Genomic DNA, 27,865 nt, shown 5'->3' with positions numbered 1-27,865 from the left:
ACTTTTAATAGTTTTCTATATCTTGCTCTACTGTCGAAAGTGCCACCGAAACTGCAAGTGTTCGCTGGCTCCATTGAAAAAGTGCAGCCATTCCGTGAAGCAGTAAACTCGTAAACCCGACCCAGCTCCGCTCCACTCGAATCCACTCAACCCAATCCGAGTTCGAATGGCAGAAGTGGCCCCCTTGGCCCACCGAAAATTGTTCTTCTGGTTGAAAGCGGTGCTCTTTCAACCGCCCGCCTTTCAACCGACCGCCTTCAACGATCTCTCTCATGGCGATTCGTGTGCGTTTGGGGTTGGGTTCGTTTTGTTATTGGTTCAACTGTCGCGAAGTGTTCAGTATTCAGTACTCAGTGTTCAGTGTTCAGTGCTCAGTCCTCAGCTTCAGTTCGCTTCGGTTTCAGTTCGCAGTCACTTTGTCAACGGGTCGCATGCGTGTTCGGATAATAGTCAGAAAAGTGTATTATTTTTGAAAATAATAAGCCACAAGAAGTTCAATTCAAAATCATATAGTAAAGTGCAGTGTTTGTGAAGTGAAACAACTCATCAAGAAAAAAATAAAACCATGACATCCTACGGTTCAACAGGCTGCCTTTTGCTGGGTTTATTTTCCCTGCTGATGTTTTTCAATACAGGTGGGTTCTGGGTTTATATTCCGTTCGCCTGACTCCACATGAAAATGCAGCTAATTAAGTCAAGTGGGTGGGGCATTATGGGGCAAGAAGTTGTTTAAGTGCGTGGGCGTGATTACCCATTTAAATGGGCAAAAAGAGCGACGAGCTTCAGTTCGCTGAACCAAATCAAAAGGGTTCGCTTATGCAGAAAAATAGGGGGAAAATGCAGTCAGATTAAAGTGTTGTATATCTGCTGAAAGACTGAGAAAATTATATTAAAGCAATAGAAAGTAAGAAGGAAAAGCTTTAAAGAAATGTACAGAAATGTTTGAATAGTTGTTTTGTAAATTTGTTTTATAAATATTGAGACAGCTATAAAAGTAAAAATTTTCTTAATCGATTGTTTTTAAAGGTCTGACCCAATTGATAAGACTTTTCAGATGCAGGGGCCATCTGTCTGCACTTTGCTATCATTTTTTGCATTATCAAAGCAATTGTCTGTGCAGTTAAAATCCACTTGAAATACCTGAATTTAAAATGAGAGATGAAAATTCAACAACAGTTTCATTGTCCATGATTTATTATTATTTATGCACTTTTTGGATATTTTTCCGCTGTTCATTGGTGTTTATTTTTACTTCAAACGCACGACTTTCGAGCGTAATGAGAGCAGAAATATTTTCTCAACCTTAAAAATGCAGCGAAAATAAATATTATAAATAGCCAGAAAAAATGTCTGGGAAAAACATGGAGAAATGCTGCTCTTATCTCATTTTTGGTCGTTTTCTTCGTTACGAAAAAGAGGTATAAATTAATTTTAATTTGAAGGCCCGCCCATTACTCAAACTTACCAAAAATGTTGTAAAAAAAGCGTGCCACATATCTGTTCATGTCATCAACTAAAAGTTTATTTGTGTTTATGTTGCGTGGGTTTGGCAAATGACAACTTTGAGTGGCATAAACCAAACTGACCACTCATGCCACCTCAATAAAAATGACTAAGCTCAGATCAACTAGAACACTATGAATACAATAAAAATTAAGGGTATGGCCAGAATAAACACAGCCTCGAGTGTATGCAATTATAAACAACTCATCCGATTGTCAGATACCCGATGATGCATATCCAGCCTTAACCTTCGGCAAATCTTAAATGTGAGTTCCCCATCTCAGTCGGCAGATCGTCTTAATTAATAATCTAGTGCGGTTGTTGTTGGGCCAAGCCTAATTAAATCCATTCAGTTGCTTAATAATTATCTTCAATTTACATGGACATAAAACGCAGTAATCTCGAAAGTGGAATCTCAACAAACATCCCGAGAAAAATAGGGCACACCCATCAATATGGAAAATAGTGCAAGTAATGCACTTAGCCGAGCTAAAAAACTTGGATGATATTATCGATTAGGTTTTTTATGAAATGCATATTTGTCAGCTATAAAAAATGATTTTTTTTTACAGCTTAGTATTAGTACAGTGCAATAAATAATTGTGTAATCCAATTTCTTGTGGGTGGGTTTGCAAGTGTTTAATCCATCCGGTAATTAAAAGTTATGGTCAATGCAATTAAAAAAATTCCAAGGAATGCCTTTTACAATTGGAATTACTTAATGAACTATTAAGGAATGTCTGTGTAATATATACACCTTTGAATCTATTGGTTGTTAAGTTTTAGATACAGAATATTTAAATAGAAATTGATTGGCAGTGTGTTTATTAGGTGCATACAACGTCGATTATCCAAACACTCCCTCAGCCCTTCCCTTTGCATATTGCGAATGCCTTTCTGGCTAATTATTTAGGCATTCGGGACAAACAAGCTGCAATTTTGATAAACGTTCGGCGGGTCTTGCATTTGGCATTTGAAATTTTCGCAGTTGAACGAACCCAGATTGCATGTCAGTCGAATGCAAAGCGAAACTTTCTATCGAAGCGCCAGGCGAACGTCTAATGGTTTTTAGGGTCGCAAAGTTAGTTGCAAGTTGCACCCACCCGGCAATATATGTTGCCACACACTCGTAAGTTGCAAGTTTAATGCGTTGCGATATGGTCGAGTTTTTAGGGGGAAAATGTGGCGACTCCTCCGGCTGACAATCAACACGTTTCTTTTCGGGGGCAAAGTCGTAGGGTTTGCGGACTTATGTATTATGCACGCTCTCGGGGGCAGATCCCAAATGTTGCAAGTCCGACTTGCAGCTCGCCTCAAGTTTGCAGCTTAATGGAAAAATTGCATGTGAACCCCGCCGCCGTCGGTGTGTGGGAATCTTTTTGCCCCATTGTTGGCGACTTGTACTTTCGACCGACTATATGCTGCCATTCCATATGCCGATAAACCCGCAAAGGGCAATAAACTTTAGTTATTTTATAGGCTTGACAGAGTTGCAAGTGCGGAAAAGGGTGTAATTAGTGGGTTGTTTTTAGGTTGAATACTAAAAAGGTAGGTTTAAGTACTGCAATATAAATAATTGAGATGTTAATATGTTGTAAGAAATTGTTTGAAGGAAAAGAAGCTTAAATAAAACTACTACTATAAGTCATACATTTTTAGACACCTCAAACTTTAAGTACAAAAAAAAGTTTAAGTCAGCAGATTATCATTTATTAAATTTAAAAGATAAGGAATAGTGTTATCGGATTATTAATCAGTTTAAAATTCAAATCAGTATTAGAACAGATCATTAATTAAACTCAATTCAAATGTGGCTTACTCTTATGCAACTATTAAGCAGATTATCAATTATTTAATTAAATAATGTGGAACGATTATTAATCAGCTTACAATTCAAATCAGTATGATGTATTAGAACAGATCTTTAATTAAACTTAATTAAATTGTGGCTTACTCGTATGCAACATTAATTGGAATATGTAATGCTAGCTCATAAGAATTTCAAGTGGTGGGATATGAGGGATCTTGGTTTTTTGCTTTTTCCTGTACCCCGCTCACTTTTCCAACGACGATTAAAGGCGAATTCCGATCGCCAAAACTATCGGCGAAAACATCTCGTCCAACAAACACTTACGCACTTAGCGGCAGCCACCATTCGGGCCCAAATTCGATTCGGAATCGGAATCGGAATGGGATTCGGACTTGGATTCGGATTCGGATTGAGATTCAGATTCGGAATCTGACTCAAACTCGTACGTGTACGTGTTCGTTTGTTGACCATGTTTGGGGGCAGTTGTGGCTGCCACATCGGTTGGCTTTTGGCATAATGCAACCACTGACAGGCACAATATCAATTTTCAGTTTCGATGGAATTACAGTCATTACCATTAGTAAACTGCCACCGAGTTGCGAACGGACGCGCAAATAAACAATTCTGCAAACGATCTGACAATTCAACTGTCAATTAATTTCAATATATTGTAAATGATTATAATTTCCATCTCGGTTACGCCGCAGTTTTCGCGGCAGTTTTTCTTTTCGGCTCTCAATTGCGTTGAATTGCCAATTGCCAATTGCCAATGGCCAACTGCCAATGCGAATGCGAATACGAATGCGAATCGAACGCAAATTGCAATGTTTATGCTGGTTGTTTATGGCCAAATGCGGTCGCTGGCCAAATAACGTGTTTTCGGCCAATGCGTTGGCACACTTCTCCGGCCTTTCCACCTTTCCCCCTTTCCCCTCTTTACCCTCTTTCCCCTCTGCCGCCTTTCGACTTATCTAGGCTTTCGCTTAAACGCACCTCAACGTGTTGGCTAAGTGCATTTAACCCGAACGTTAGCGTTTGACGTTTAAATTGGCCGGCGAAACGAGTTTTATGGCCGCCATCACAGCGGCAGTCATCATCATCACTCAACTTTGTTGAGAACCAAACGCACAAAGAATATCACTTTAAAATACATTTTTAGTTATCATAACAAAACTACTTCTAATTAATTAATTCTAAAATTGGTAAGACGACTTATAATAAATTTGGATATCATTTCATTCAAATAATAGCGTAGTTAAATGTATCAAAATCTTGATCCTATTATCAAACCTTTCTTATTTATAGAATTAATATTCTATTATATAAAAAAAATATATATAATATATAATATGAACTAAAACTGATTATTTTTGGCGGTGTAACAATCGATGGCTCAGCTTAATCAAATAATTATTTACACACTAGTCGCGGCCGCTAATCGCACGCATAAACCAGCCAAAGCCGAACTTTTTGACACTTTTATAAGGCAGTTGCCCCATAGCCTGTCGCATAAATAACTCGGAAAAAAGGCTCCCGACTGAAATTAGCGGCTGCTCGGCAGTATTTCAAAGATCTCCGCCAACGGCATCGCATGCAGCGGGAAATTATGGAGTTTAGCAGCCATTCCACTTGATTATGATGGGCTGCGATTCATTAGCCGAACGGTTATGGCTTCGCACAGTAAGAATTAGTTAGTTACTTTATTATGGTAAACCATAACTGGTGGTCTTGGCAACACAGGAAATCACTTAAGATCAAGTGGAAGCTTTAATGAGGTTTAAAAATCCATTAGATTGAGAAGTGTTTGATTTTGATTAACAAAATTAAAGTGTTTCAACATATTTATTGTTTACATTATATATCCATTATTTTCAATTTAAAACGCCAATTGATTAAGCACTTATTCTGAACTTGTAAAATACCATTTAGCCTTGCAATGCTGTGAAGATTATCTGAGTTATAAATGCCTTTCTTAATTGTTGTTAATTAACCATTTCAGCCTCCGCCGTTCTGCGTTGCTGGCGATGCTCCACGGATGTCTCGAACGGGGAGTTCTGCAACGATCCCTTCATTCCGGACTCGATTTCGGAGCAGCAGCGCTACTGGAGCTACGTGAACTGCACCTACTCGGTGGGTGCCAAGTCGGTCAACGCCAGGCCCGTCTGCAAGAAACTCGTTCAGGAAGGTGAGATCCCAATCCCCAGTCCAGTCAACATATTTATACCACTCAGTGTCGGTGCACCGCGAAAGAAAAACCACAGGCATGAATAATTGTGCACCCGTTGCATTTGCATTGTTGTGACCGCGTGTGCGGTCTTTGGACAGCCTACACTAAGAAAAAAGAAGTCTTTTTAATGAACAATATTAAAAAAAAAATGTATAATTTCAAACAACTCAGTAATCTGATTGAAAAAGGATTGAATAGTTCGAATAGGATGTTTAGTTATGATATTTTATCTTAGTATTTTATACCAACGGAAAATGTGATAAAACAATTTTTTTTTATTAATTTATCAAGTAGATGAAAGATCTTTTAGTTTGCTCAAAAGCACTTTACTTCTTTAGTAATTTATTTTATAAAACTTAGCAGGTATTAAGCTATCAATAGTATTTTTTTGGACTGCACATTTTATTGGGCTTGAGGAGTGTGGGGATCTCTAGATCGACGCGACTCACACCCGGCTGTGGCCGAGAGTCAAACAAGATTGAAATTTATTGCCCTGACAAAGTCCAAACAAGTGCAGGCGACGCAACAACAAAAACCACAGCAACAACAACAACAGAAACAACAACAGCTCAACCAGCAGACAATTGCCAATGGAACGAACGGCTCAAATCTGCAACTGCAGCTGCCGCTGTTGCTGGGCGTTTCAAGGGGGCGTGGCTGTGCAACAACAAAGGCAACGACAACAAGTGGCGACATTTTGGCCCGCAGTTGCTGTTGCATGTGCCGCTAATTTACGGCAAATTTATGTGGAGAAAGAGCCGGCAAACGGGGCGAATGAGTGATATTTCGTGGTGGGTTTCGTCGATCCCAAATCCGATTTTACTATCTTGTCCGCCCGGTTTATTGCTGGTTTTATTGTCGTCCGTAGTGAGAGCAATTTGTACATTTGCATACGACAGAAAAGCAGACCAAAACAAAGCGAAAAAAATTGAATTTGTCAAGCGATCCGTGTCGTTACATTTTGATCTAAATTCACGTTGCATTGTTGACCGCCGCATAAATTTGCCAACCGGCAGACGAGCCGGGTTCGAATAATAAATGTGGGTCAGTCAAACAAACAATGAAATACAAATACAAATTATGTAATTGCATTTGAAAAAGTTTTACAGCAAACTAATAATAAAAATGGTAACCGGATTTTGTTAGAATTAGAGAGCACATCGCTAATACATTTTAAGCTTTATACGTTTGAAAAATTCTTAGTTATATTTTAAAGCCAGGTAACTAATTGGAAGTGCCAACTTTCGATTAAATATTAATTTACCAAATTGCATTTAAATTCATTGCAATTTGAGACCCATCAAAAGCGACTACAAAGAGCGGCGGCCGGGATTTATTGAGCCGCATTTAGGCAGTTTCTTATGGCCAATTAATGAACACCATTAAATTTTTGCAATCAAGCGTCTACAAATTGGCTCGGCGAATATTTGCAAGATTTGAGCTTGGCAGTTGGCAATTAAAATTGCAATTGCAGACTCTCAACCGTCGCTATATATCTATATCTCTGAATGGGTTTTGGTTTTTGGTCCCCGAGCGACATGAGCAGCGCTTGTAATGCGCAAAATACATAATATACGGGCCGAGCGGGCTAAGGAAAAAATACACAAAATACATATAAATTAATTAAGTTGTTGCACAGCGTGAAGCGCTCAATTACGACTTCATGACGAGAGGGGGAGGGGTTGGCTTGAGGGGAAAATCGGGGGCTACTGCGGCAGAATGTGTCTGAGAAAAATGCAACTAGGCGATGCAACTTGTTGTTGCCATCTGGGTTTTTATTTGCCGTTAAATTAATTGCTTATGGAGCTTAGCTTAGACGAGTGGCTAACTTTTTGGCAAATGTCAAATTAAAAATGTATTCCATAATGCCAAAATATGAAGCCAAGCAATTAGCCTCAGCTTGTTGATTTTCAGTGTGCGACTGCGAGTGTTTTGCAACCTGTTGCTTTGGCTCCGATCCAAAAAGTTGGTGGTTGGCCTAGGACCATTTTTGGCCGCTAACAGCTTATTTCTGCCTCTTTTCTCCAGGGAATCGACTGGCCAAAAGGGAGAGGTATATAAAGTCAGTTTTTGATATATATGTTGGATATAACAAGTTAACTGCTTTGAGCTCTAAAGACCATCATTCATTAAATTAACTTTCTCATTTAAAGATTACTTTTAGGTTGACATTTTTGTATAATTTATATAATTTAACAGTATTTAATAAGTCAGAATTAAGGGAACAATACAAGTTTTTTCCGTAATTTCAGCTCTTCCCAAGAGTAAAATAAATTCGGTGAGAATAAACTCTTTTATTCCTTTCCACTTCGCTTTTCCATGTTTGTGCCAACTACTTTTTATTGAACACACATTGCGAGTCATAAATAATTAAATTAATTAAAATTTAAATTTATTGCGCTGTGTGTGCGGTAGACAATGTCCGAGCGGCATTTTTGGCCGCGTTGCACTGGCGAGCGGAGCACGCGGCGTATGCGCAATGTGGCACACACGGCGGTTACTGCATTCTGATGGCGGTTCTGCGCCTTGTTTGATGCGACGGCCGTGATAAGGCGACAATTGTCAACAATTTTATTAGCCCGACTGTGGCCCACTGTCCCACCGTCTGAGCCAATCACAAAAATGGCCAGCTTTGACCATTTCGAGCGGCTTTTAAAGTTCGCTCTTGCCGTATATCCATTGGAAATGTTTTTAGTGGCTTGTCGTTTTGTTCTATTTGCTGCACAAACATACACACACTCGCACACACACAACACGCAATTTGTTGTGAGATTTTTTCTGGTTTCCATTTGCCGTCTGATTGCAAATTGTCTCTGGTTTCGTGGAGTTTCAGGTACGATTTGGTAAATCGTGTGCGTTTCGCAGGCCATTCAGTCTGATTTTGCCGCGTTTTTTTTCATGAGTTCATAGTTTTAAAGCCTTGAAATTTTTGCAGGTTGAAGGGCGATGGCAAGTATCCTTTCAGAGATAATTTCTTAGTCTTAAAACTCTGTATATGCTAGCAAAACTAAAAAAGAATATGTTAAATCTAATTAAAAATATAAAATAAAATTCTCGATATTAAATAAATTAACTATAAACCTTAAGAAAATAATATAAGCTTTGAAATTTATTTAAGATATTTTAGATATAGGTATTATATTTTGGGTTAGCTGATCTAAAGTTGAGCAGTTGTGCCTTTTTATACCCCATTGCCTTGTGGCCATTGTAAATGCCATTTCAGAGATTTTTCCATGGCTCAAATAAATGGCAGCCCACGCCGGCACGTACACATAAATTAAATTTAATGCTCGCACACAGAGCAGACATTAATTAAATCGGTTGTATGGAAATACTTAAGCGCTGCTCTCCTTTTTTCTTTTTAATTTTTTTGCAGTCTACGGCAAGCGGGTGATTTCGCGTTCCTGTTTTTACGAGGACATGGACGACTCGGCGGACAAGTGCGCCAATGACCAGACCTCGTCCTACATAAAGACGGTCTACTGTCGCACCTGCACCACCGACGGCTGCAACGGTGGCGGCGGTGCCACGCCCCTAGTGCTGCTCCTGCTGCTGCCAGTAGTTTTGGCCTCCCTGCGGCACTTGCCACTATGCAAATGAGCCAGAGGATCCCGCTCGGACTTAATTACGCAACTGCGAGCTGAAGTTGAAGATGGCCCGGGAATTTCGGTGCTTTGACCGGACTCAACTGAATTTCTTCATCAAGTTTTTAGTCACTTTGCCACCACCACGAATCTGCACAAATCACTGGCGAAGGGGAAGGCTGGAAACCCTTTGCCATCATCCATGTAAATGTTACTTGGTCACCTCACCAACGAAAATCAGAACAGTCACTCGTAGTCAACACTCTGCAACACCCATCATTCAACACTCGATCACACTTAACGCTTACTTTGTTGTAACTTGTACATCTTTGTAATATCTATATTATTGTATTTGTAATTGAGAGGGCGGAGCCTTTGGCTGCTGCTCTTGAGTAAATAAATAAATCGTAATTAGATGGTATGAGAAAAGAAGATTTATTTGGGATTTTACAGATTTAACTATAAAAAAAGAAAACAAACTTGTTTTATTCAAAATAAATAGTTAACAAAAGTGAAAATATATACATATATATATTTATATATATATACATAGTTAAAATAACTAGAATACAATGCATGTTAACTTTTATCAGAACATATCCCAATTCTTGATAAAAAAATCTTTGTTTGCATTATCTGGAGCAGTAGGCTTTAATACACTTAGCACCTTTTCTTCTTCCCTCACATCCTAAAAGTGGCTTTCGCCCAAAAAAAAAAACACCTTTCACCCAAGAGATGGCCAAGGAGACAGAAAAGGAGTGTCTCGACCATCCTTTGCCCCTGTGGAGTCGCCTGCTGAACCACAATGCCGAAGGGCAGTTGCGACCGAGGAGGGAGGAAAAGGAGAATCGCTACGAGGTGGAGATCGCCAACAAATTGTGGTCACTGTGGGGCACCACCAGGAAAGTGGAGTCCAAAGAGGCCAGCTCTTCCACGGATCCAGCATCCTTGAGGATCTCGGCTCCTGGGGAGGCACTCGCCTGCTGTGTGATGGCCTGTTGTGCCGGCAGTTGCCATTCGCTGGACTCCTGGAACTCCCGACTGCTGGACAAAATCCTGATTAATGGTCGGGATTACTACGATTACAGTTTGGTGTCCAGGCAACGCAGGAAATTCGTGGCAGATCTGTCCATGGAGACCCTCAATACCAATTGCTCCCTGGAAGGCAGCCACTTTTGGGTGGACATCGATAAGTTTGCCTCCGGCAATTTGTACAGCAAAAGCAGGAGCTTGGGATCTGCGCTGAGGCTCTTCTTTGCCCAGCACCTGCAAACGGGGATACTTCAGCTCAGAGATCAGGCTCTGGCCTTTGGTTTCATTCCCGAGTTTGCTTCCGGCGGTGGCTTCTTCCTCTTCCACTGCCAGGCGAAGGGGAGGCCCCTCTTCAAGGACTCCGAGAGTGCTCCCTATGTCCTCAGAATGCGGCAGTTGCAGCAGCTCCTCTACTGCATTCTGATCACTTTGGATGAGAAACAGTATGATGTGCCATTCAGGATCTACAAAGTGGGATGTGTTCCTTGTGCTCAAATCACGGGTTAAGGGTGTAGAAAATTATCAGACTTCAAAGTAAATCAACCAAATCTTCTGTAACTCTTTCCCTAAAATAAAAGCATAGAAAACAGAACCATATATTTACTTCGCTTTAAAGCAACCGCAAACTCTGTGAACTAAAGTAAACCTAAAGTAGGTTGATGACATCAGTCACACTACACCATATTCTCCACACTATTCAGTCAGTGTGCATATAGTCGCAGACTTAAGCGCTCGTAACCCACATTAAAAATACATTTTGCCAAGCAAATCAAAAGTAATTGTCTCACATCACTGCGCTTGACATTGCATTTGCTTTGAGGACTGAACGCTTGCCTTACATTCTGCAGTTCATCAAATATTATATATGGTGCTGTATATATAGCATATATAGTCTCCAAGCGGAAATGAGTTCAGCCTGTCATTTAATTGACGAATTTGGTTAATTGCCATCCCCGCAAATTCTGAATCTCCACAAAGTCTTATTTTATTTTGCCCAACTCTCGGTGACTTTTGACCCTCGGCAATTGAGCGTAGGAGTTGCTGGGTTCGCAGATTGAATGCGAAGACAAATCGCTACTAAACTTCGGGTGCTGCGCTGGTAGCTTGATAATTCCATTATGCTTTAATTAAAATCGCATAAAACCAGCGGTGTATATAAATAAAATTTGTCACATGGCACGAAAAGCGAAGGCTGTCATAAAAAAGAAAAACACTTACAACATCGAATGAAATAACGCAAAATAAATATATAAAATGGGTGGCAACTAAGCCGCGAATAAAGCGTTTTGGCCATTTAAACTTGTCGCACGGCTTTTATTTGTTTTGGATTTTAGTTTATTTTTTGTTGTTGTTGTTATTGTTGTTAGCTTGTTTTTGTTGGCTGGCGAAAATGTCGTACAGAGTTTCCAATAAAACTGGCCATTTATCATGGGGCATGGGGCTGTGGAAAATATTGAGAATCGACAATCGAATGTTACGCATACGCCCCGGAGGGCAGCTGTTGGCTGTTGGTCGCTGCGCATGCGCATGCGCAGGCATCGATTCGATTCGAATGCTGAACGATTTCAAAGCGATCAGGCCTTAACCCCGGCTATTCTGGATCCGATCCGCAAATCGATTGGCGGCTGCGTGTGCATTTTTCACGCTTTGTCAACTTTGGCTGCGAACTACTACTGGGAGGAGCAACTAATGCCGCAGATTAGTGTCAAGATTTGCATACGAAATCGTATATCTGCCAGGTGCGTGTGTCGCCAATTTGGTAGGAGCGTTGCCAAATTTGGCTAATTCCGACGAGTGGCGGTTGCCAAATGTTGCGGCACTGCGTCCTGCACTCATGAATCATTTTTGCGACACCAAGTGTTGAGGATGTGAATCATTTTTAATGCTAAGCATGCTAAGCACTCAGATCTAGATATGTCAACGGCTTAATGAGGGGGAAGTGATTAAAGGCGTTATATGATTAATATTACTGATTACGACCATCAATTATTATTAATTAATTATGCAAAAAATATTAAATATGTGGTTCCAACTTGTATAGGCTTATGTTTAAAAGATGCGTTTCGAAAAAATGTGAGTAAAAGTTTGGTTTTACTTAGATTAGTGTCTCCACTTAGTCGAGTCACAAACCAAGACTATTTTTGGGTGACCATCCAAGTATTATAAACCGAGTTCGCTTGAGCTTTTCCGTTATGAATTTAATTTCTCTTAATAAATATTATACAATATGTTTATTTAATGGTTCTTATTTATTACGTAAAATGGTAAATTATTTTATTGGCAAAATGTCCTTCAGCGAGAAACTGTTTCCTAAATGAAATACATAAAACAATTCTGGATTTAAGGTTTTAACATTTTCTATATAATATTATAATATTTCATTTGAGTATCATTTTTAAACCTCCTAATTCTACTTTCTAATTATTGTATGACTTCTTATGATAGCCACTTATCTGCGGCCAAAAGCAACGTCATCAATTAAACTGCATTGCATATGCTGCTCCTAAAAAAACTCAAAAAAGGGCAACCGTTGAGTAAAAACAAAGCCACCGAATGCGTGTGTCTGGCTGGCTGTCTGTTGCGATTCTCTTGTTTTTTTCGCAGATAATAATAATAAAGGAAAACGGGCAAGGGTTTCCCCAGGAGCAGCGACCACAACAACAAATGCTCTGCCGGCGGCGACGCAACTGCGCTGCCCAAACTTTCAGTACCAAAATATTGGCACTCTGGCTAAGAAGCCTCGGCAAAATCCACAGTCGTTATTCGGCCGAGCAACCGTCTGCATCGCGCGCAGCTCTCGAAGCGATTTCGAACACCCCGCACCCCCTTAAGGATACAGCACAGCACTTTCCACAGGCGCCAGCCAGTCGCGTTCCGCATCCCAAAAGGATTCCCATAAACATTCCAAAGGAGCAATGTCAGCGGTGCCCATTAAAGCCCTCCTCGCTGGAGTCTTTCTCTTGGCCAACGCCTGGCACATCACAGGTGAGCCACCTCAAATAAGTTATGGAATGATCGATCACCAAGTGAAAAAAGAGTCTTTAATCTAATGGTAAACACAAAACCACGAAGAGTGGGGAGTGCACAGAGAAAAATGTTAGCCATTCAATGATTTAAAATATTGGTTTCCTAAAATACATATTTTAAAACAAGTAAAAGAAATGGTTATTGAAGTACTTCTTAAAATCAGTTGTTAATTTTTAATTAAAATCAAATTTAATTCCATTAAATAAAGTGCACCTTACAATCTGAAAGGCTTGCACCATAAATAACTCGATATAAATTATTCATTTAATTTGCAAGTAAGGACACGCATACTGAATCTGTCAAAGTCGAGCACTAAGTAAACTTTCGTAAACTTTTCTCTTTCGTGCAACTGTAATTCCATCTGAACCACAAGGTCGCCGATCCGCATAAAGTTTGAGGTGTGATGGTTTCTATACTCGGAGCCCATGAATGAAATGAAATTTGTTTCCAATTTTCACCCAGCTTTGTTTATGTTTTTTCCGCCAGCTATTTAACGATGTTTCCCTTGCGGTGTTTATGAAAATTCTCAAAATTTTGGCTTACAACTAAAAAAGTTTCAGGTGGAAGCCATTAAATATACTTAGCACATTTCATATTACTCACGGTGCGAAAGAGGATTTATGGACGACACTCAAAATGATGGAGGTTTCTGCTGTTTTTATCTGTCGTAAACAAATTAATATCGGTTGTGTGGGATATAATGAAATATTAATAGGCGCCGATGTGGGCTTAAATATAGAAAGTGATCATTTGTTTGGTTTGCTATTAAACACGTGTAAAAAATATGATTTATTGTGAAAGTTTAGCACAATTTAAATGGCTAAACGGAATTTGTTTATAGTATTTTGGTTTGGCTTAAGTAAAAATCAAATTTCCCTAATATACTGCACATTTCCTCATCATTAACCAGAAATATTCGCAGGTCATTGCTTTCTTGATGAACATCGCTAAATATATACACGTGCATTATTCGCATTCGGATGATTTTCACGCTTTTCACTGATTGGCAACCTGCACGCCTTATAAATACAAAAACATTCGCCCGACTGCCAGACATTCAGATATTTATTTCCACAGTCTTTTCGGCGTGGTTCACTTGATTTTCCAAACAGAATGTGAAATGCAGTTGCAGAATTTGCACGGTGCTTTAAACATTTCTGAATCGCTTCTAATGATGATGAGAGCAATAAATAATTGAGATTGGGTCATTTGATGGCGAATCAAAGCAACAGCTCCTGCTCCCAGTTAATTAGCTTCTATTGCCATCCTGCAATTATCTAATTGCTCTGACTGGCTTTGCGATGTGTGTTCAATCTGGATTTATGAGATTCTGGGGAGTGCGCATGTCAGAGTGGCGCCAGGATGTCGTCTGCTCCAGTTTCCCGCTGTCTTCGGCATCTGACATCCCCGTCATCCCCCCGGAAAAGTCCCAACCCCCTTTTCCTTGTGGGAAAAGTGTGTCAGAGTCTGGCTTGCTTTCTTCTTCTTCTTTGGGGGTTAGTTCCCCGCATTCTGACTTGAATTGCGTAATTTGCTCAAACTGATAATGAGCGGATAACAAAAGTCGGGGGTTCCCTCATTCAGGAAGCGGAGATTGTCCTGACACACATCCGATCCGTATCGTATTATCATGTTTTTTTATTCTCTCCTCTTTTTTGGGGGTGTTTTTTGATATTTTTAAAGAATGAATTCATTTACTATACGTCAGGGTTGAAAGTTCGAAACACTATACTAACTGTGAAGTGCAACTTCCTTCAAACAAGTCTCGGCTTTCAATTACACGAGGACCTCTTTGAAGGAAGCCACAGCAAGTCGGCCATATGCGTGACCTCAGCGAATACTTTCAGTGCAGAATGTTGAACGTGGGCGATATAAAATCCTTAGGCGGCGACCTTGATGTGTCCATTAGATGCACTGCAAAAAAAAAGGGTACATGGGAAAGATATTTTAGTTATTTTTTAAATGCATACTTAGTCCGATATTGTATGCAAAACATGTTATTATAAATTATAAAGAATATTGTAGAAGAAAAGGTAGAATAGGTATAACTTTTTTCCTGTGCAACATTGCAAAACAATCAATTACCCCCCATACTATAAAATTTTAAACCGTGCCAATTACCCAAGAAATATTTGGAAATACCAGAACAAAAGAGGCAACTAGGCTGAGAAATTGGTTGCAAATGGTTTTTGCATATGTCCAGACCCACTGGCACATCAAGGCCACAAGAACTGGAGGATTGAAAGTATATATACGTAATATAGTACTTTTAGCTGTTGTAATGCAATTTCGCAAGGAAGAGCGAAGTATAAATATGTTACAGTCAATATTTGACGGCCACTACTTCTCGAAGGAGCCCCATTCCAAGATTGTTTGCCTTCGAGGTGCCTCGCTGCTCCACTGGACTTGTGGCATGTTTGCCTTTTCCTGTGATAAACAAGGCGAGTCCTGGCACTTTCAACTGGCAGGACATGCAAAACTCTTCCAAGGACGCCACCGGCGATCTTGATTTACTGTCGTGCCAAATCACGCAACCTTATCAACGCAATTAGAGGAGTTTTCCCCCCTCGAATCTCAATCTCAATTACTCACTTCGTCTAAGCTCTTCCACTAATTAAATAATTCTATAAATAGTTTAGACTCATTTGGATTCCTATGTTTTGGTTGTGGGGATCCAATAAGATGTGTGAAATAAACGCGGTGAACGGAAGAAAAACAAATTATATTGAAAAGGAAAATAAACAAAGAGTCCAAATAATATGTTCACAGAAACAAATAGAAAATATCAATCAGTTCAGAAAACTGATGGCTGAATTCCATGAAACCATCTTTATTTATTTATGTACTGAATAGTTATGGATGATTCATAGAGGAATTATTAAAAATTATTAATTAGTACGACACAGTAACTTATGGACAACCGTTGGTAATCAAATGAAACAAAATTTGCTATTAAATACGGATGAGTAAATTTTAATATTCGAGCATAACTTTTTGAAAGCGTTCCCTTGGCAACGTATACATAATAAAATCCATCTGAGGCGCCACATCGACTGGCTACGCATTCTCCAATTTCCCAGTGGGTGACTCCAAAGAGGGTGGCACATGAAAATGATGATGTCACAAAACTGTGTCACAATCTTCTATTTTTGGTCCGCAAACACAGTTGTTTTTCGGTGGCACGTTTTGTGCCAAATATCTTTCTCCGGTGACCCCGTGAAAGGTCAATTTACTAAAAGTTTAACTTACTAATGGAAGTATTTTCTAACTTTCAGCTGGGAACGAGCAGCACCAGAAGCATTTGGAGTGCTGGCACTGCAGCTCCGACACCGTGGGAGCGGAGGACTTCTGCGATGTGACCTTCCAGGAGGACAGCATTCCCACGGAGGTCAAGGAGCGGAACATCAATCTGCTGAGGAGCTGCAACAGCACCATCCATTCCGATCACGAACGCGCTGTTTGCCGCAAAACAGTGGAGGAGAGTAAGTATTTACTTATAAGCAATATAAAATAAATTCTAAAAAAAACCTTCATATATTCCTTACTGTTTTCTTTATGTCAAAATATTAATCAAATATTTTTTTACAATTTTCAGACAATGGAAAAATAGTAACCAAGCGGTTCTGCTACTACACCAACAAGTCGGATCCCGTGGAGCTGTGCAACATGACCAGTCCGGAGAAGAATGTGCGTCGGATATTCTGCGAGGACTGCCTCACCGATCGCTGCAATGGAGCCTTCGCAGGAACCGCCATCCTGGAGATCCTGCTGCTCCTGCCCGTCGTGGCTTTGATCCAACAGTTGGCCGTCTAAGCGAAGCATCTCTGTATTGTATTTTAGTTGAAACGTGATATTTTGCCTGGCCTTGCGGGCCGAGCTGTTGCTGATTAACTTTTACGTTTAGCTCGGTTTAACTTAGTTTCGGGGACTCTAGATCCCTCAGTCCCTTACTGATTAGCCTACATTCAGATCGAAGTTTAAGATTCGTTTATAAGTTTATGATTTGCCTGGCCGAGTGCCAATGTTCGTCAAGCTCAAAGCCCGAAAATTCCAAAACAAATCTAAATGAAATTCTAAGTAAATAGAACGATACCAAATACAAAATAATTAAAACTACAAAACAATAAACACTAGAGTTTAAACCCCCGAGCACAGTAAATACTCACTAATAGTCTATGTAAAACATGATATTTTAATGTAAAGAACACAAGCCTTCACCTATGTAATTATCACAGATGCTAGACAAAGAAGAAACTCAACTTAAATCAAAGTATTAAAGCACTCGAATATACAAAACAGTACGAATAAAGTTTACACATCTGAAGTCTCTATGAATTGGGTGGGATTAAAGGATCAATAAAATGATCTGCAAGAGATAATCTCATGGCTTGGTTGCACTCGTCAAAATCGGTCAGCCAAGCAGTTCTAGTTTATTTATTCATAATTTAGTATAGCTATTTCCTACGCTTATATTGTACATTTTTGGACAATCCTTGTGTCTTGTGAGTCTTATTCTAGTCAATTTACTATTGTTAAATTAGGAATCCAACGCTGTGTCCCCGTTCGCTGCCTCGGATGATACCATCTGGAATTCTCGGATGAATTGGGATACCAGTTTGCAGCAGGCCTTCTGTCTTCTGTTTTTTGCCACAGCCATGACCTAAAAGAGGGTTACAAAATAAAAATGCATTAGATAAAATTCGCTAAAATTTCACTATTTCTAAGTCCATAACTTTTCTAATTTTCAATCCGATTTTGAAGTGGCATACCTCTAAATGTTTCTGTTTCAGTTCCCTAACAAACTGCATCATTAGTTTATTTTTTTTTTTCTTGTTTTAATTTTTTGGTTGGTGGAAAACATCAGTGGTATTCTGGAAACCCCAGGTTTTACGGATCTTGTTGGCTTCATTCTTGGAGTTAATATTAATTATTTTATTCACAATTCCCTAACCTTTGCTTATGTACTTATGGTTTTTAATCTCCTATAAATACGCTACCTTTTCGTCACTGTCGCACTAATCCACTCGGGTAGCCATAGAATTGAAATCCAATTAGTCAACCCACATACGAGACAATGCAACCCTCACGAATATCCTGCCGTTGTCCTCGTTCCACTGGCCCCAGCACAGCCTTCCATTTATCCATTATAAGCCCCCATGTCCGCCCAGCTGGCCACTTCTAATTAAATTTATGCAAATCATTTGCCGTCCTTGTTGATTAGTGTCACCCAGTCTTCACATCATTAAGTTTCGATCGTGCTCAATGAGATAAGTCGAAGGAATTCGTATCTTTTCTGCATAGAAATGCTTTAAATTTGATGACATACTTTTGGGAGGCGACTAAAAGCACTTTTACAACCTTAGTTATTTGTATAAAAACACTCAATTATGAACATTTTCTATGCGTATTAGCGTCTTAATTCTGTCACTTGGATTTTTTGCCGATGCAAACAACACTTTAGAGAGTATATGCTAATGAATCTGTTTCTGACTCATGCATTTTTGAACTAAGAGTGCACTTTGAAGTTATAAAAGCCTTACAAAAAATGGCTGCAGTAAATGCAAGCCATTCAATAATAAACTTAGGTCACCAAACTAACAATACTTCAACAACTAATTGTAAGAACCGGTTTTCTAGAGCCAAAAAGAAAAAACAGTCGAAATAAGCCCCCATATCAAAACAACATTTTCACTCAAAACAAAAACCGAAAACGCATTTCGAGAGCGTTGAGCATTGAGCCACTTTTTTAGGGGCGATTGCTGTCAAGTCGGCGATGTTGCTGCTGGAACTCAACAGTTTCAGACGTGCTGCAGACCTCGTTGAAAGCGGTTGATACTCGTGCCTCACACTTCAAATAATTTCATTTTCCGAAACGCATTTTCCACCGAAGTAGAAGTGCCAGTGAAAATGGTGTCCGCTCTGAAATGCAGTTTGGCCGTGGCCGTTATGATCAGTCTGGCTTGTTCGGGTGTGTTGAGTTGAAAGTGTGGGCAGTGGAAACCGTTTTTCCGAAGGAGTTCAAGGAGAGCTAGTCCGCGGAAAATTTTAAGATTTATAATTCGATTTTCGGTTATTTTAAAGTGCTAAGAGAAATCTGAAAACCATAAAAACTTTTGCCAACTTATTCTTCTTTTGTATTTTCAACGAACGGTTTCAAAATATTACATTTAAAACATTAATGACTTTTCTTTTCAATGCATTAAATTATTAGATTTTCGGTTTTGATAAAGCACTTAAATAATAGATTAAAAAATCCGTAAAAATGTAGATCTTCTTAAATATTCCCAGAAATACTTTTCTTCTAATCCATTCTCTATCGTAACTCCTTCCCCAGCCTATGCCATCAAATGTTATTCGTGCGAGTCCCTGACAATGCCAAAGTGCGGACTGAAGTTCGAGGAGGATGAATCCCTGCTTATCGACTGCTCTCGGATTGGACCCCCTCGCTATCTGCAGAACTTCTTCCCCCTGCGCAACGCCACTGGCTGCATGAAGAAGACTCTCGAGAGCGGTAAGTTTATAGGCTCCAGAATACATTTTTGCGAACTAGAAATAGCCAAAGCTACGACCCCAAATTGTATACAAAAGCCCTGAGATCATCAGAGGAAATCAGAGGAGTCACAGTCTGATGTCATGCGTAAATATCTTCGTGTCAAATTTTACTTTTTCCTTTGGACGTGATTCTCGTCACGTTTTTTGCGACTTGTTTTCTTGTAATTACATCAAAATGAGAGCTTAATTTAGGTTCGCATAAACAATAATAATAGCAGTGACGAGATGGGGATTGAATGCCGCAGGCTTTTCGCTTTCGCACGATTTGCATTTATGAAATGATTTGCAAGGCAGATAGATATAGCGCCATAAATATTATGATTGTTTCGAAAAGCAAAACCTGCTTTGAACCCTGTCAATTAAGAAAGGCTAATCAATTACAAGAAATTTAGAGAGAGCCGTGATGAGATCACACATGAAAATGAACAAATACTGTCTGTAAATATATATATATTTATTTTTAAAACGAATTGTGGTGCTTTGCTTTTTTGGCACAATAAATAGCAGTGTCAAATACTTGTATTTACTCAAGTAAACAATTAACAAGTGCGAATGGCGGAGTGAACAATCGGTTCATTTAGTAATCCCCAGTCGAGAAAGTTGTTGGCCCAATTGCTCATCGCAAACCAAACACTCTGCTCTTATTTCTTTCAGTGGCCGGACATCCGCAGATCGTGAGGAGCTGCTACTTCGGGGACGTGAGCAACGTGCAGGCTGGCTGCCAGTCGGATCCTTCTTTGCCCTTCGTGAGGCAACTGGGCTGCGATGTCTGCACCAAGGACGAGTGCAACGGATCCTCCTCCCTGGCCCCCATCGCCGGAGCCATCGTCCTGTTCTTCGGAGTGGCCCGCCTGTTGGCCTAGATCTTAACTAGCCAGTAGTTCACACTTCTCCTAAATGTTCTTAGCGATCATCAATTTTATTCTGTGTAAATTGCTCTAAATTTAATTTTAAAATAAACGAAGGACAGAAGGTTGTCCTAGCAGTACACCAAATAATTTTGTGGATTTTTGGGTATTATTTTTGGGGAAAAAGGGAAGAAAAGCGCTTACCAAAGGTTAAGAAAATTACAATTTTCTATCTGATCTGATTTTTATGAATATCTGATGCATGAGGTTTAACCATTTTTTCTTGGGTAAAAGTTAACTTTGAACGGAAATCGTTTTTTTTCGGTTCAACATTTTCAGGAAAACAAATAAAAAGGGACAATATTATTCATCCATATTTCAGTTATTTTTATTTTCTGCGGTTTCGTTTTCTGTACTAGCAAACTCATTGGAAAAAAAGCATTACTAGTTTATTTACTTTGTAACTTCGGCCTAGCCCTTGTAAATCATCAGACGAGCCGACATGAGTAACTCCCTCCCAATTATATCTTATTTAGAAAAAACAGCAGACCCCTCGAAATCGTAATTTGTACGGAGGACTCATTTTCAGTAGAGTCATTAAATAATAATAAATTTCAAGATGCAGTTCAATGACTCAGAACTCGGAGCCACAACGAAACAGAAACTGAATCTTTTTCACTTTTCTGGGGTTGGAGTGCGAAACACCTGGGACCTAATTAGTATGTGCACCCACATGAGCACCGAAATTTGTAAAACGTCTCACAGTTCCCCTCTTTTTCGAGCGGGAAGTGGGATTTATGTTTGTCTGCCCGCTTAATTACACATAATTGGGTTCAATTTCATTTGCATGTCGAGTTTCAGTAATTCTTCTACCCTTCGGAGGCGAGTTTACAAAGTGTTAAATGCAGATCAGCTGGGTTCAAGGAACTCCAGTCCCCGGCATCCGAGGTCAGAGGCCACTGGAAGCTGCAACATCCGAAGACACTCAGCCCCCCGCCAAGCCCCAATTAACCCAAACTCGTTTAGCATAATTAAGGAATTACTTAATTGAAGAAAATAGAAATTTGTGGGAAAGTCACTTAACCGAGTGTCGTTCCATGTTCTGGAAATATAAAGAAACGAACCGTTGGCTAAAAAAATAAACAATATGAGTCGACCATAATTCAATTAGGCGTTGAATTTTATACTGACTATATAGGGGGACAATTAACGTATAACCAAAAATGCAATTGGAACTAATTAAAAAGGCATTGGAATAGGAGGGGTTGAAACATACGATAAAAGTCATATTTCTCTTGATTTTTATTTTTAGTTTTGTTAAGATAAAATTCCTTTACGTTGAGAATAATCCACAATCTTCGTTTTTTTTTTTGGTTTTACGGAAAGCAAGTGACAAATTTTCTGACAAATGAATGCATATCTACATATAGTATATAGCTGAATCAAAGGGCTCCAGCTTTACGATAAGTTAGCGATCTTCGTTATGTGACAGCTCAGAACGTTGTTAATTGCTGAAATTTGCAAAACAATGAGAACGAGTGAAATATCCGAATGTTGTTCGAACTGCGCATTAGAATCGAAAAAGCAATGGCAACTGGTTTAAGCGCGATGACGATTCCAGGGATCTGAACCTACATGACATTCAAAATTTATTACCCTAGCGAAGCATAAGAACCTCATGACGATTACACAATACTCCAAAATAAAAATAAAAGAGGCGAAAAAAGTGATTTTTCGGCATTTTTTGGGAGCGTCGGAATAGGTCTCCCATCCGAGTGGCAAAACAAAACAAAAATAAGCAACTAGCCAAAACGGCTGACATCACCCCAAACAAGTCGGCAAAAATTCTTTATATTTATGTATATATGCTACCGTTTGTGTGTCAAATGCTGCGAGAGAAAACATTGTGGCAGCTTCTATACAAATTGAAAAACGCAGAATTCAAACACGCAACGTACACAAAAACAAAAAGCCACTCAAAGTCGTTTTGAGTGGAAGCTTGATTTGAAGCGAGTGAAATTCCGAGTGGAAAACAACTGAGTAGAAAGATGGTCAACGGACTGAACGCTTTTGGACGCTGAATGGAAGCCCACAAACGCTCGCCAGCCGTCGTGCAGTCAAGGTTTGAATTAAAGAATAGTTCATAAAAGTAGATTTTTAAAAGTGAAAATGGTATCGAGTGTTAAACTGATCTTGGCCATCGCCGTCTTGGCCACGTTGGCCTGCACTGGTAGGAGATTCTGCGGCATAAAACCCTTCCGAATTGATCTTCCAATCATCAAATTGCAGGTTATGCCTTCAAGTGCTATCAGTGCGATTCGGTGACCAATTCCAATTGCGGAAAGGAGTTCAGGGCCGACAAGAGTCTGCTGTTGGACTGCGCCAAGACGGCTCCTCCGCGATTCCTGCAGAACTTCTTCCCGGTTCGCAATGCCACCGGTTGCATGAAGCAGACGCTTGACTGTAAGTAACAAGATTCAGATCGCATTTAATAACCGTGATCTCATCGTATCGATTGACCACGCGTGACCATCTTCACTAAGGCGACTTCAAATGATAAATTAACTGGGGCTGCACCTTTTTTTGGCACAGAATAGCTAACAGTCTTGTCACTTTTACCCTTGAAAAGCAAGTGAATAAATCTAATTATGGATTTAATTATCCCATCAGTAACGTTACATTTTTTAAGGCAATTATTTTGATATATTTAAATTCCAATCATTTGCGAAGACAAAATCGAAAGTTTGAACATTGAAGTATATTTAGAAATGCTCAAGATCTTCAAGTCTTTATTGGATGCTTTCCAGCTTGATATGTATTGCATGTTGATTATGAAGGGAACAACGCATGATGAACAGAGGAAGTATATTTATGAGGTACAGATAAGAATAATCTGTTTGTTTCCCAGCTCAACACTTTCACTGAGACTTTGATTTATTAGTCATTACCCTTGGTTTTGCAAGTTGCACCAGAGACCTTAATCACAAAATATAAATGGAAATTAGTCCCCAAGCAATATGTTCTCTTCATTATAAATTTATAAACACCAGATACCTATAAAGAGATACCTATTTGAGTTATTTGCTCACCGCTTTCGGGCAATTTGCTTGATTGCCCAGCAATTGTCAGGCACAAATGTTCACTAGGGTTCTATCAAGTGGTTTTTCGTAGATTTCTCTGGGGGATCGGAGGAGTATTTATGCTCGCTGACCGCAAAATCGCCCCGGCAATTGTTTGTTAATTGCATTAACATTCGACTGCGTCTCGATTCTTATTGCAAAAAGGCAAGGGAGTGGCGGCTGTAATTAACTGGCTGACAAATGGCATCACAGCCAGCCCACAAGTTAGTCACAGCTATAGAAGTATTCACACGGCGTCATTTCAATCATATAATATTGTGTGAGAAGAGCATGAATAAGAAAAATGCTAGTGGGAGATTCATCAGCAGATACTTTTTAATTACTTAAAAAATAATAATTAATTGAGAATAAATGGAGAACAATAGAGCAATATATAAAAATGGGCTTATTGAATCTACAGCCATTTTAATTTCACTTGCTGACATACAAACACTTTACTGGAATAAACATTATATATAAATATCGATCATTGGTTTACTTAGTAATCGATTGTGTTCGTGTTCAGCTTACGGATCTAGGCAATACAGAAATATTTGTTACTATCAACCCATTAAATATTTAAATGTCACTTATACTATCCGAACACAATTTTTAGCTCGTTTTTTATTACATTGAGCTTTTATTGGCCAGCTAAAGATCAAAAACATAGATTGTTTTGAAATGAAATAAACGTTGTGTTGCATATGGAAAATTTGTATACGAAATAAATTGAAAATCCGAGCACGTAAAAGTCAAAGCTCAACGAGAGAGAAACTGAAAATATTTTTTGGAATGGTCTCCTCTATTTTTATTTCCGCACACATCAGTATGCACAGCGCCGTGTAATGTCGTAATATTTAATCTTAATTACCAAAAACCTGAGGGGTTACATAAACTTTAAAGCCATAATGGAACACAACCGATTATCATGCTTTATGAGGTAAAGACAAGAAAGGAAACTAGCTTTTAAGATCCGAATCTTAGATACCCTTTCCAAGTTAACAAAATATGGGTTTGCTAAAAATGGACCAAAGTTCACTACTCTTAAGTCCATAACTTTTGTAATTTTCATAAATAAAATACAAATAAATTGTTCTTTGATAAATAACCTATAAAAGGTACAACCAAAGTAATTTCTAATTAACTCTGAAGAACTTCTTTATACATTTTTGTATTAATTTTTAAATCTAAATTTACCTCTTTGCAGTGCCTGGAGTTCCCCAGATCGTGAGGTCGTGTTACTTCGGCGACATCACGAACACGCAGACCGGTTGCCAAACTGATCCCAATTTCAATCTGCCCAAGCTTCTGAGCTGCGAAGTTTGCGCCAAGGACGAGTGCAACGGATCCTCCTCCATGGCTCCCATTGCCGGAGTCATCGTTCTGTTCTTCGGAGTGGCTCGTCTGCTGGCCTAAATATGATGCATTTATTGATGTTAGCTGAACCACCTAACACATATCGAGTCTGCTTATTGAAAAGCCATAATTGGATCTGCTTTAGTCACACTTGAATCTCTTTGAATTGTTATACACCTTTCCAGCAATTTGTTGTCACAATAAATATCACTTATTTATTTAAAATGACATTTATTTTATTGCCCACTCTATAGAATTTTAATTACTTTGCTTTATTTAACTGCTGCTTTTAACAGATAATCGAGGAGTTGGAGAACAGCGAGATACGTTCGTGTTTGGCCTCACTTTAAGGTTTTCCTCACCCATAACACCTCTCGTGCTGCTCTTATTTTTATTTTTTATTTTTTGGAACTCTCTTGTCCGACGATAATAGAACGGCGGGAAAAGCTGAAGAGCTCTCTCTGTGATTTTCCTCGGTGGCGCGGCCATACACTCCCAGTTTTCCCCCGGCACCTCCCACATGTGTGCTATAAATTCGGCGGCAAATCTCCACTCACTTGATGAGTAAAACACAAAATGTTCATTAAATTTAGACAAATTAAAACGCTGAGTGATGACGCCAGGCGAAATGGCCTTTAGTTTTGCCCTCGCAGGAAAAAAGAGAACGTGGAACTGCCAAAGAGAAAAGCGGCAAGGAGTTGAATTTGGAATATGCTTTTAGCATTCTTTTAGTTCGATTTCGTTTGCGGACGTCGACTGACAGGCGGCTCTTGGTGTTTAGCCGGGAAAATCGGGGAAAATCGAAATAAACTCAGGGGAAAATTGGCAACGCGTGTTTACATTTTATTTTCCTAACGGTCTGAAACCAAACAAAATATATTGAAGTCATTTATATTGGACATACGTATTATGCACAATAGATATACATTTTATATTTAAATCTCGTGCGGATCGTTTCAATTGCGCTGAGCAGAGTTAAAAATAAGCGCGCCACTTGAATTATTTTCCATAAAACCATCAAATAAAACAAAATCCAAACGCAAACGGAAAAGGTGAAAAAACCAAACCCAATTCTCGTTTTTCATTAACAATGCGGCGTTATTTACTTTTGTTTGGCGCGCTCATCTCGCTGCTGGCCTCAGGTTTGTTTTTGTCTGTTTGGATTTGGATTTGAATTGCTTTTCCGATTCTTTTACTTTTCGCTTTGAGTTTTGTGTTTGCCGACGAGTCGGCTGTCTGTCTGATCTCATTTGTGCCATAAATAAGAGGCGTCTCTGGTCTTTCTATCTATCTATCCCAATGCCATTAGCTTACGCCATCCAGTGTTACGCCTGCGAATCCGTCTACGAGGACAGTTGCGGCGAGGACTTCGCAGTCGAGAACCATTTCAAATACGACTGCGCCTTTATCGCTCCGCCGAGATTTCTGGAGAACGATCTGCTCAACGTGAATGCCACGGCCTGCCTGAAACGGGTCTTCCAGGGTAAGTTAGATTGCCGTAGTATTCACAATGTTGCAAAAATAGTTCTTTCATTCACCAAAAGCCAATAAAATATAGTTGTTTGCTTAATGGCAGTCTGAAGTGATTTATGACCGTTTAACTGCACACCAAGTTATTTACAATTTTAAAAGGCAATCACCTTATTAGAGAAAGTATCATTTGTTAAGTGCTTTAAGTCAAAATTAAAAACAAAATGAAAAAGAACAGGTTTTAAAAACGATGAGTATCCGTTTCATTCCTTATTTAAACAATAAACCATGTTCGTTAATAATGGAAATTAATGATACAGATTAAAGTGTAAACACATATTAAGGACGCCATTCAGATTTAATTATGAAAATAGTTTTTTTGTGACGCAAACAAAATAGTTATGCTTAATTTCTACACATTCCAACAGCTGCGACCTTATTTCAAAATATTTTCATAGACTTACCAGAAATCTTTTGATATCTCGAACAATACGTATAATCCCATTAAAAATGGAACGCATAAAACATGTTCTCTAATGATAACTCAGCCTTAAAGTAGACTAACTAAATGTTTTCCTTCCGCAGAAAATGGCGTGCGTAAGATCGTTAGGGGCTGCTACTTCGGCGAGGTGAATGCCACCGACGTGTGGTGCAAAATGGATCCCACACTGACGGCGGTGCAGAACGCCAGTTGTCATGTGTGCGACGACGAGGACTACTGCAATGGGGCGGAGAGCGCAGTGGACAAGTGGAGAATTCTCGCCAGTCTGCTAATGTTTCTCTTGGCACATCAGCTACTCTGAAATGACAGGAAGACACTAAAATAATGTGGGGCACGAAACGCACAATAAAAGGCACAATAACTTAAGTAAACCTAGTTCAATTTAGCTATACTCCAACAAGGTCCAAAACTATCACTTAACAAAGTCCACACAGCACCCCCAATTAAGCCAAAACTCACAATCTACCCCACTGTATTAATGGCCAATCATCGGCAAACATGGCGTATGAGCAACATTAGCCGACATGAGCCGAAAAGCTGGCAAACAAATTTCGAACGATCCGAATGCAAACTAATAAAAACTAATTTTACACAGAACGCCAATTTGTTTATTTGTTCAAATGCCACTAATGAACTTTTCCCTGATCCAAATGGATCGGCGAAGGAGGCGATGCGATGGAATGGGATTCGATGGGATGGGCGAAACCTGTTGTTATATATTTTGGAAATCCACCTCGTCGTTGGCCACAATGTCAACACGCGCGTTAGCCAGGAAAATGCAAACGAGGCAGAAGTGAAAATCTGTTCTGAACATCAAATTCACATTCTGAATACG

At 39.4% G+C, this 27,865-nt stretch overlaps 6 protein-coding genes across 6 annotated transcripts; all 6 read left to right on the top strand.

Annotated features, from left to right (window-relative positions):
• Nucleotides 1–361: 361 nt before the first annotated feature.
• LOC108089976 lies at nt 362–9,545 on the top strand. The gene is made up of 3 exons (XM_017188477.2): nt 362–635; nt 5,313–5,498; nt 8,917–9,545. Exons 1-3 carry the CDS (start codon nt 566–568, stop codon nt 9,138–9,140), a joined length of 480 nt encoding a protein of 159 aa, XP_017043966.1. The 5' UTR covers nt 362–565; the 3' UTR covers nt 9,141–9,545.
• A 234-nt stretch (nt 9,546–9,779) lies between these two features.
• Nucleotides 9,780–10,748, top strand: LOC108089975. Its single transcript, XM_017188476.2, has one exon. It carries the CDS (start codon nt 9,860–9,862, stop codon nt 10,661–10,663), a length of 804 nt encoding a protein of 267 aa, XP_017043965.1. The 5' UTR covers nt 9,780–9,859; the 3' UTR covers nt 10,664–10,748.
• Nucleotides 10,749–12,924: 2,176 nt separating this feature from the next.
• On the top strand, nt 12,925–17,503 carry LOC108089793. Its single transcript, XM_017188189.1, has 3 exons — nt 12,925–13,141; nt 16,459–16,665; nt 16,779–17,503. Exons 1-3 carry the CDS (start codon nt 13,072–13,074, stop codon nt 16,994–16,996), a joined length of 495 nt encoding a protein of 164 aa, XP_017043678.1. The 5' UTR covers nt 12,925–13,071; the 3' UTR covers nt 16,997–17,503.
• A 1,457-nt stretch (nt 17,504–18,960) lies between these two features.
• Nucleotides 18,961–20,730, top strand: LOC108089989. Its single transcript, XM_017188490.2, has 3 exons — nt 18,961–19,151; nt 19,518–19,694; nt 20,390–20,730. Exons 1-3 carry the CDS (start codon nt 19,091–19,093, stop codon nt 20,596–20,598), a joined length of 447 nt encoding a protein of 148 aa, XP_017043979.1. The 5' UTR covers nt 18,961–19,090; the 3' UTR covers nt 20,599–20,730.
• Nucleotides 20,731–22,658: 1,928 nt separating this feature from the next.
• On the top strand, nt 22,659–25,283 carry LOC108089783. Its single transcript, XM_017188178.2, has 3 exons — nt 22,659–22,813; nt 22,873–23,046; nt 24,910–25,283. Exons 1-3 carry the CDS (start codon nt 22,753–22,755, stop codon nt 25,116–25,118), a joined length of 444 nt encoding a protein of 147 aa, XP_017043667.1. The 5' UTR covers nt 22,659–22,752; the 3' UTR covers nt 25,119–25,283.
• A 506-nt stretch (nt 25,284–25,789) lies between these two features.
• LOC108089791 lies at nt 25,790–27,627 on the top strand. The gene is made up of 3 exons (XM_017188186.2): nt 25,790–26,200; nt 26,368–26,541; nt 27,114–27,627. The coding sequence occupies exons 1-3, from the start codon at nt 26,149–26,151 to the stop codon at nt 27,329–27,331; spliced, it is 444 nt and encodes a 147-aa protein (XP_017043675.1). The 5' UTR covers nt 25,790–26,148; the 3' UTR covers nt 27,332–27,627.
• The last annotated feature ends 238 nt before the right edge of the window (nt 27,628–27,865 follow it).

Source organism: Drosophila ficusphila, unplaced genomic scaffold (assembly GCF_018152265.1).
Source record: "Drosophila ficusphila isolate 14025-0441.05 unplaced genomic scaffold, ASM1815226v1 contig_412, whole genome shotgun sequence".
NCBI lineage: Eukaryota > Metazoa > Arthropoda > Insecta > Diptera > Drosophilidae > Drosophila > Drosophila ficusphila.
Note: the sequence above shows the minus strand (reverse complement) of the source record. Positions and strands in the feature narration are given on the sequence as shown.

Coding starts and splice junctions, on each gene's coding strand:
- LOC108089976 (XM_017188477.2), top strand. CDS start 566: ATGACATCCTACGGTTCAACAGGCTGCCTTTTGCTGGGTTTATTTTCC. Junction 636..5,312: donor GCTGATGTTTTTCAATACAG/GTGGGTTCTGGG, acceptor TAACCATTTCAG/CCTCCGCCGTTCTGCGTTGC. Junction 5,499..8,916: donor CAAGAAACTCGTTCAGGAAG/GTGAGATCCCAA, acceptor ATTTTTTTGCAG/TCTACGGCAAGCGGGTGATT.
- LOC108089975 (XM_017188476.2), top strand. CDS start 9,860: ATGGCCAAGGAGACAGAAAAGGAGTGTCTCGACCATCCTTTGCCCCTG.
- LOC108089793 (XM_017188189.1), top strand. CDS start 13,072: ATGTCAGCGGTGCCCATTAAAGCCCTCCTCGCTGGAGTCTTTCTCTTG. Junction 13,142..16,458: donor CAACGCCTGGCACATCACAG/GTGAGCCACCTC, acceptor TCTAACTTTCAG/CTGGGAACGAGCAGCACCAG. Junction 16,666..16,778: donor CCGCAAAACAGTGGAGGAGA/GTAAGTATTTAC, acceptor TACAATTTTCAG/ACAATGGAAAAATAGTAACC.
- LOC108089989 (XM_017188490.2), top strand. CDS start 19,091: ATGGTGTCCGCTCTGAAATGCAGTTTGGCCGTGGCCGTTATGATCAGT. Junction 19,152..19,517: donor GATCAGTCTGGCTTGTTCGG/GTGTGTTGAGTT, acceptor CTCCTTCCCCAG/CCTATGCCATCAAATGTTAT. Junction 19,695..20,389: donor GAAGAAGACTCTCGAGAGCG/GTAAGTTTATAG, acceptor TATTTCTTTCAG/TGGCCGGACATCCGCAGATC.
- LOC108089783 (XM_017188178.2), top strand. CDS start 22,753: ATGGTATCGAGTGTTAAACTGATCTTGGCCATCGCCGTCTTGGCCACG. Junction 22,814..22,872: donor GGCCACGTTGGCCTGCACTG/GTAGGAGATTCT, acceptor ATCAAATTGCAG/GTTATGCCTTCAAGTGCTAT. Junction 23,047..24,909: donor CATGAAGCAGACGCTTGACT/GTAAGTAACAAG, acceptor ACCTCTTTGCAG/TGCCTGGAGTTCCCCAGATC.
- LOC108089791 (XM_017188186.2), top strand. CDS start 26,149: ATGCGGCGTTATTTACTTTTGTTTGGCGCGCTCATCTCGCTGCTGGCC. Junction 26,201..26,367: donor CATCTCGCTGCTGGCCTCAG/GTTTGTTTTTGT, acceptor CAATGCCATTAG/CTTACGCCATCCAGTGTTAC. Junction 26,542..27,113: donor CCTGAAACGGGTCTTCCAGG/GTAAGTTAGATT, acceptor TTCCTTCCGCAG/AAAATGGCGTGCGTAAGATC.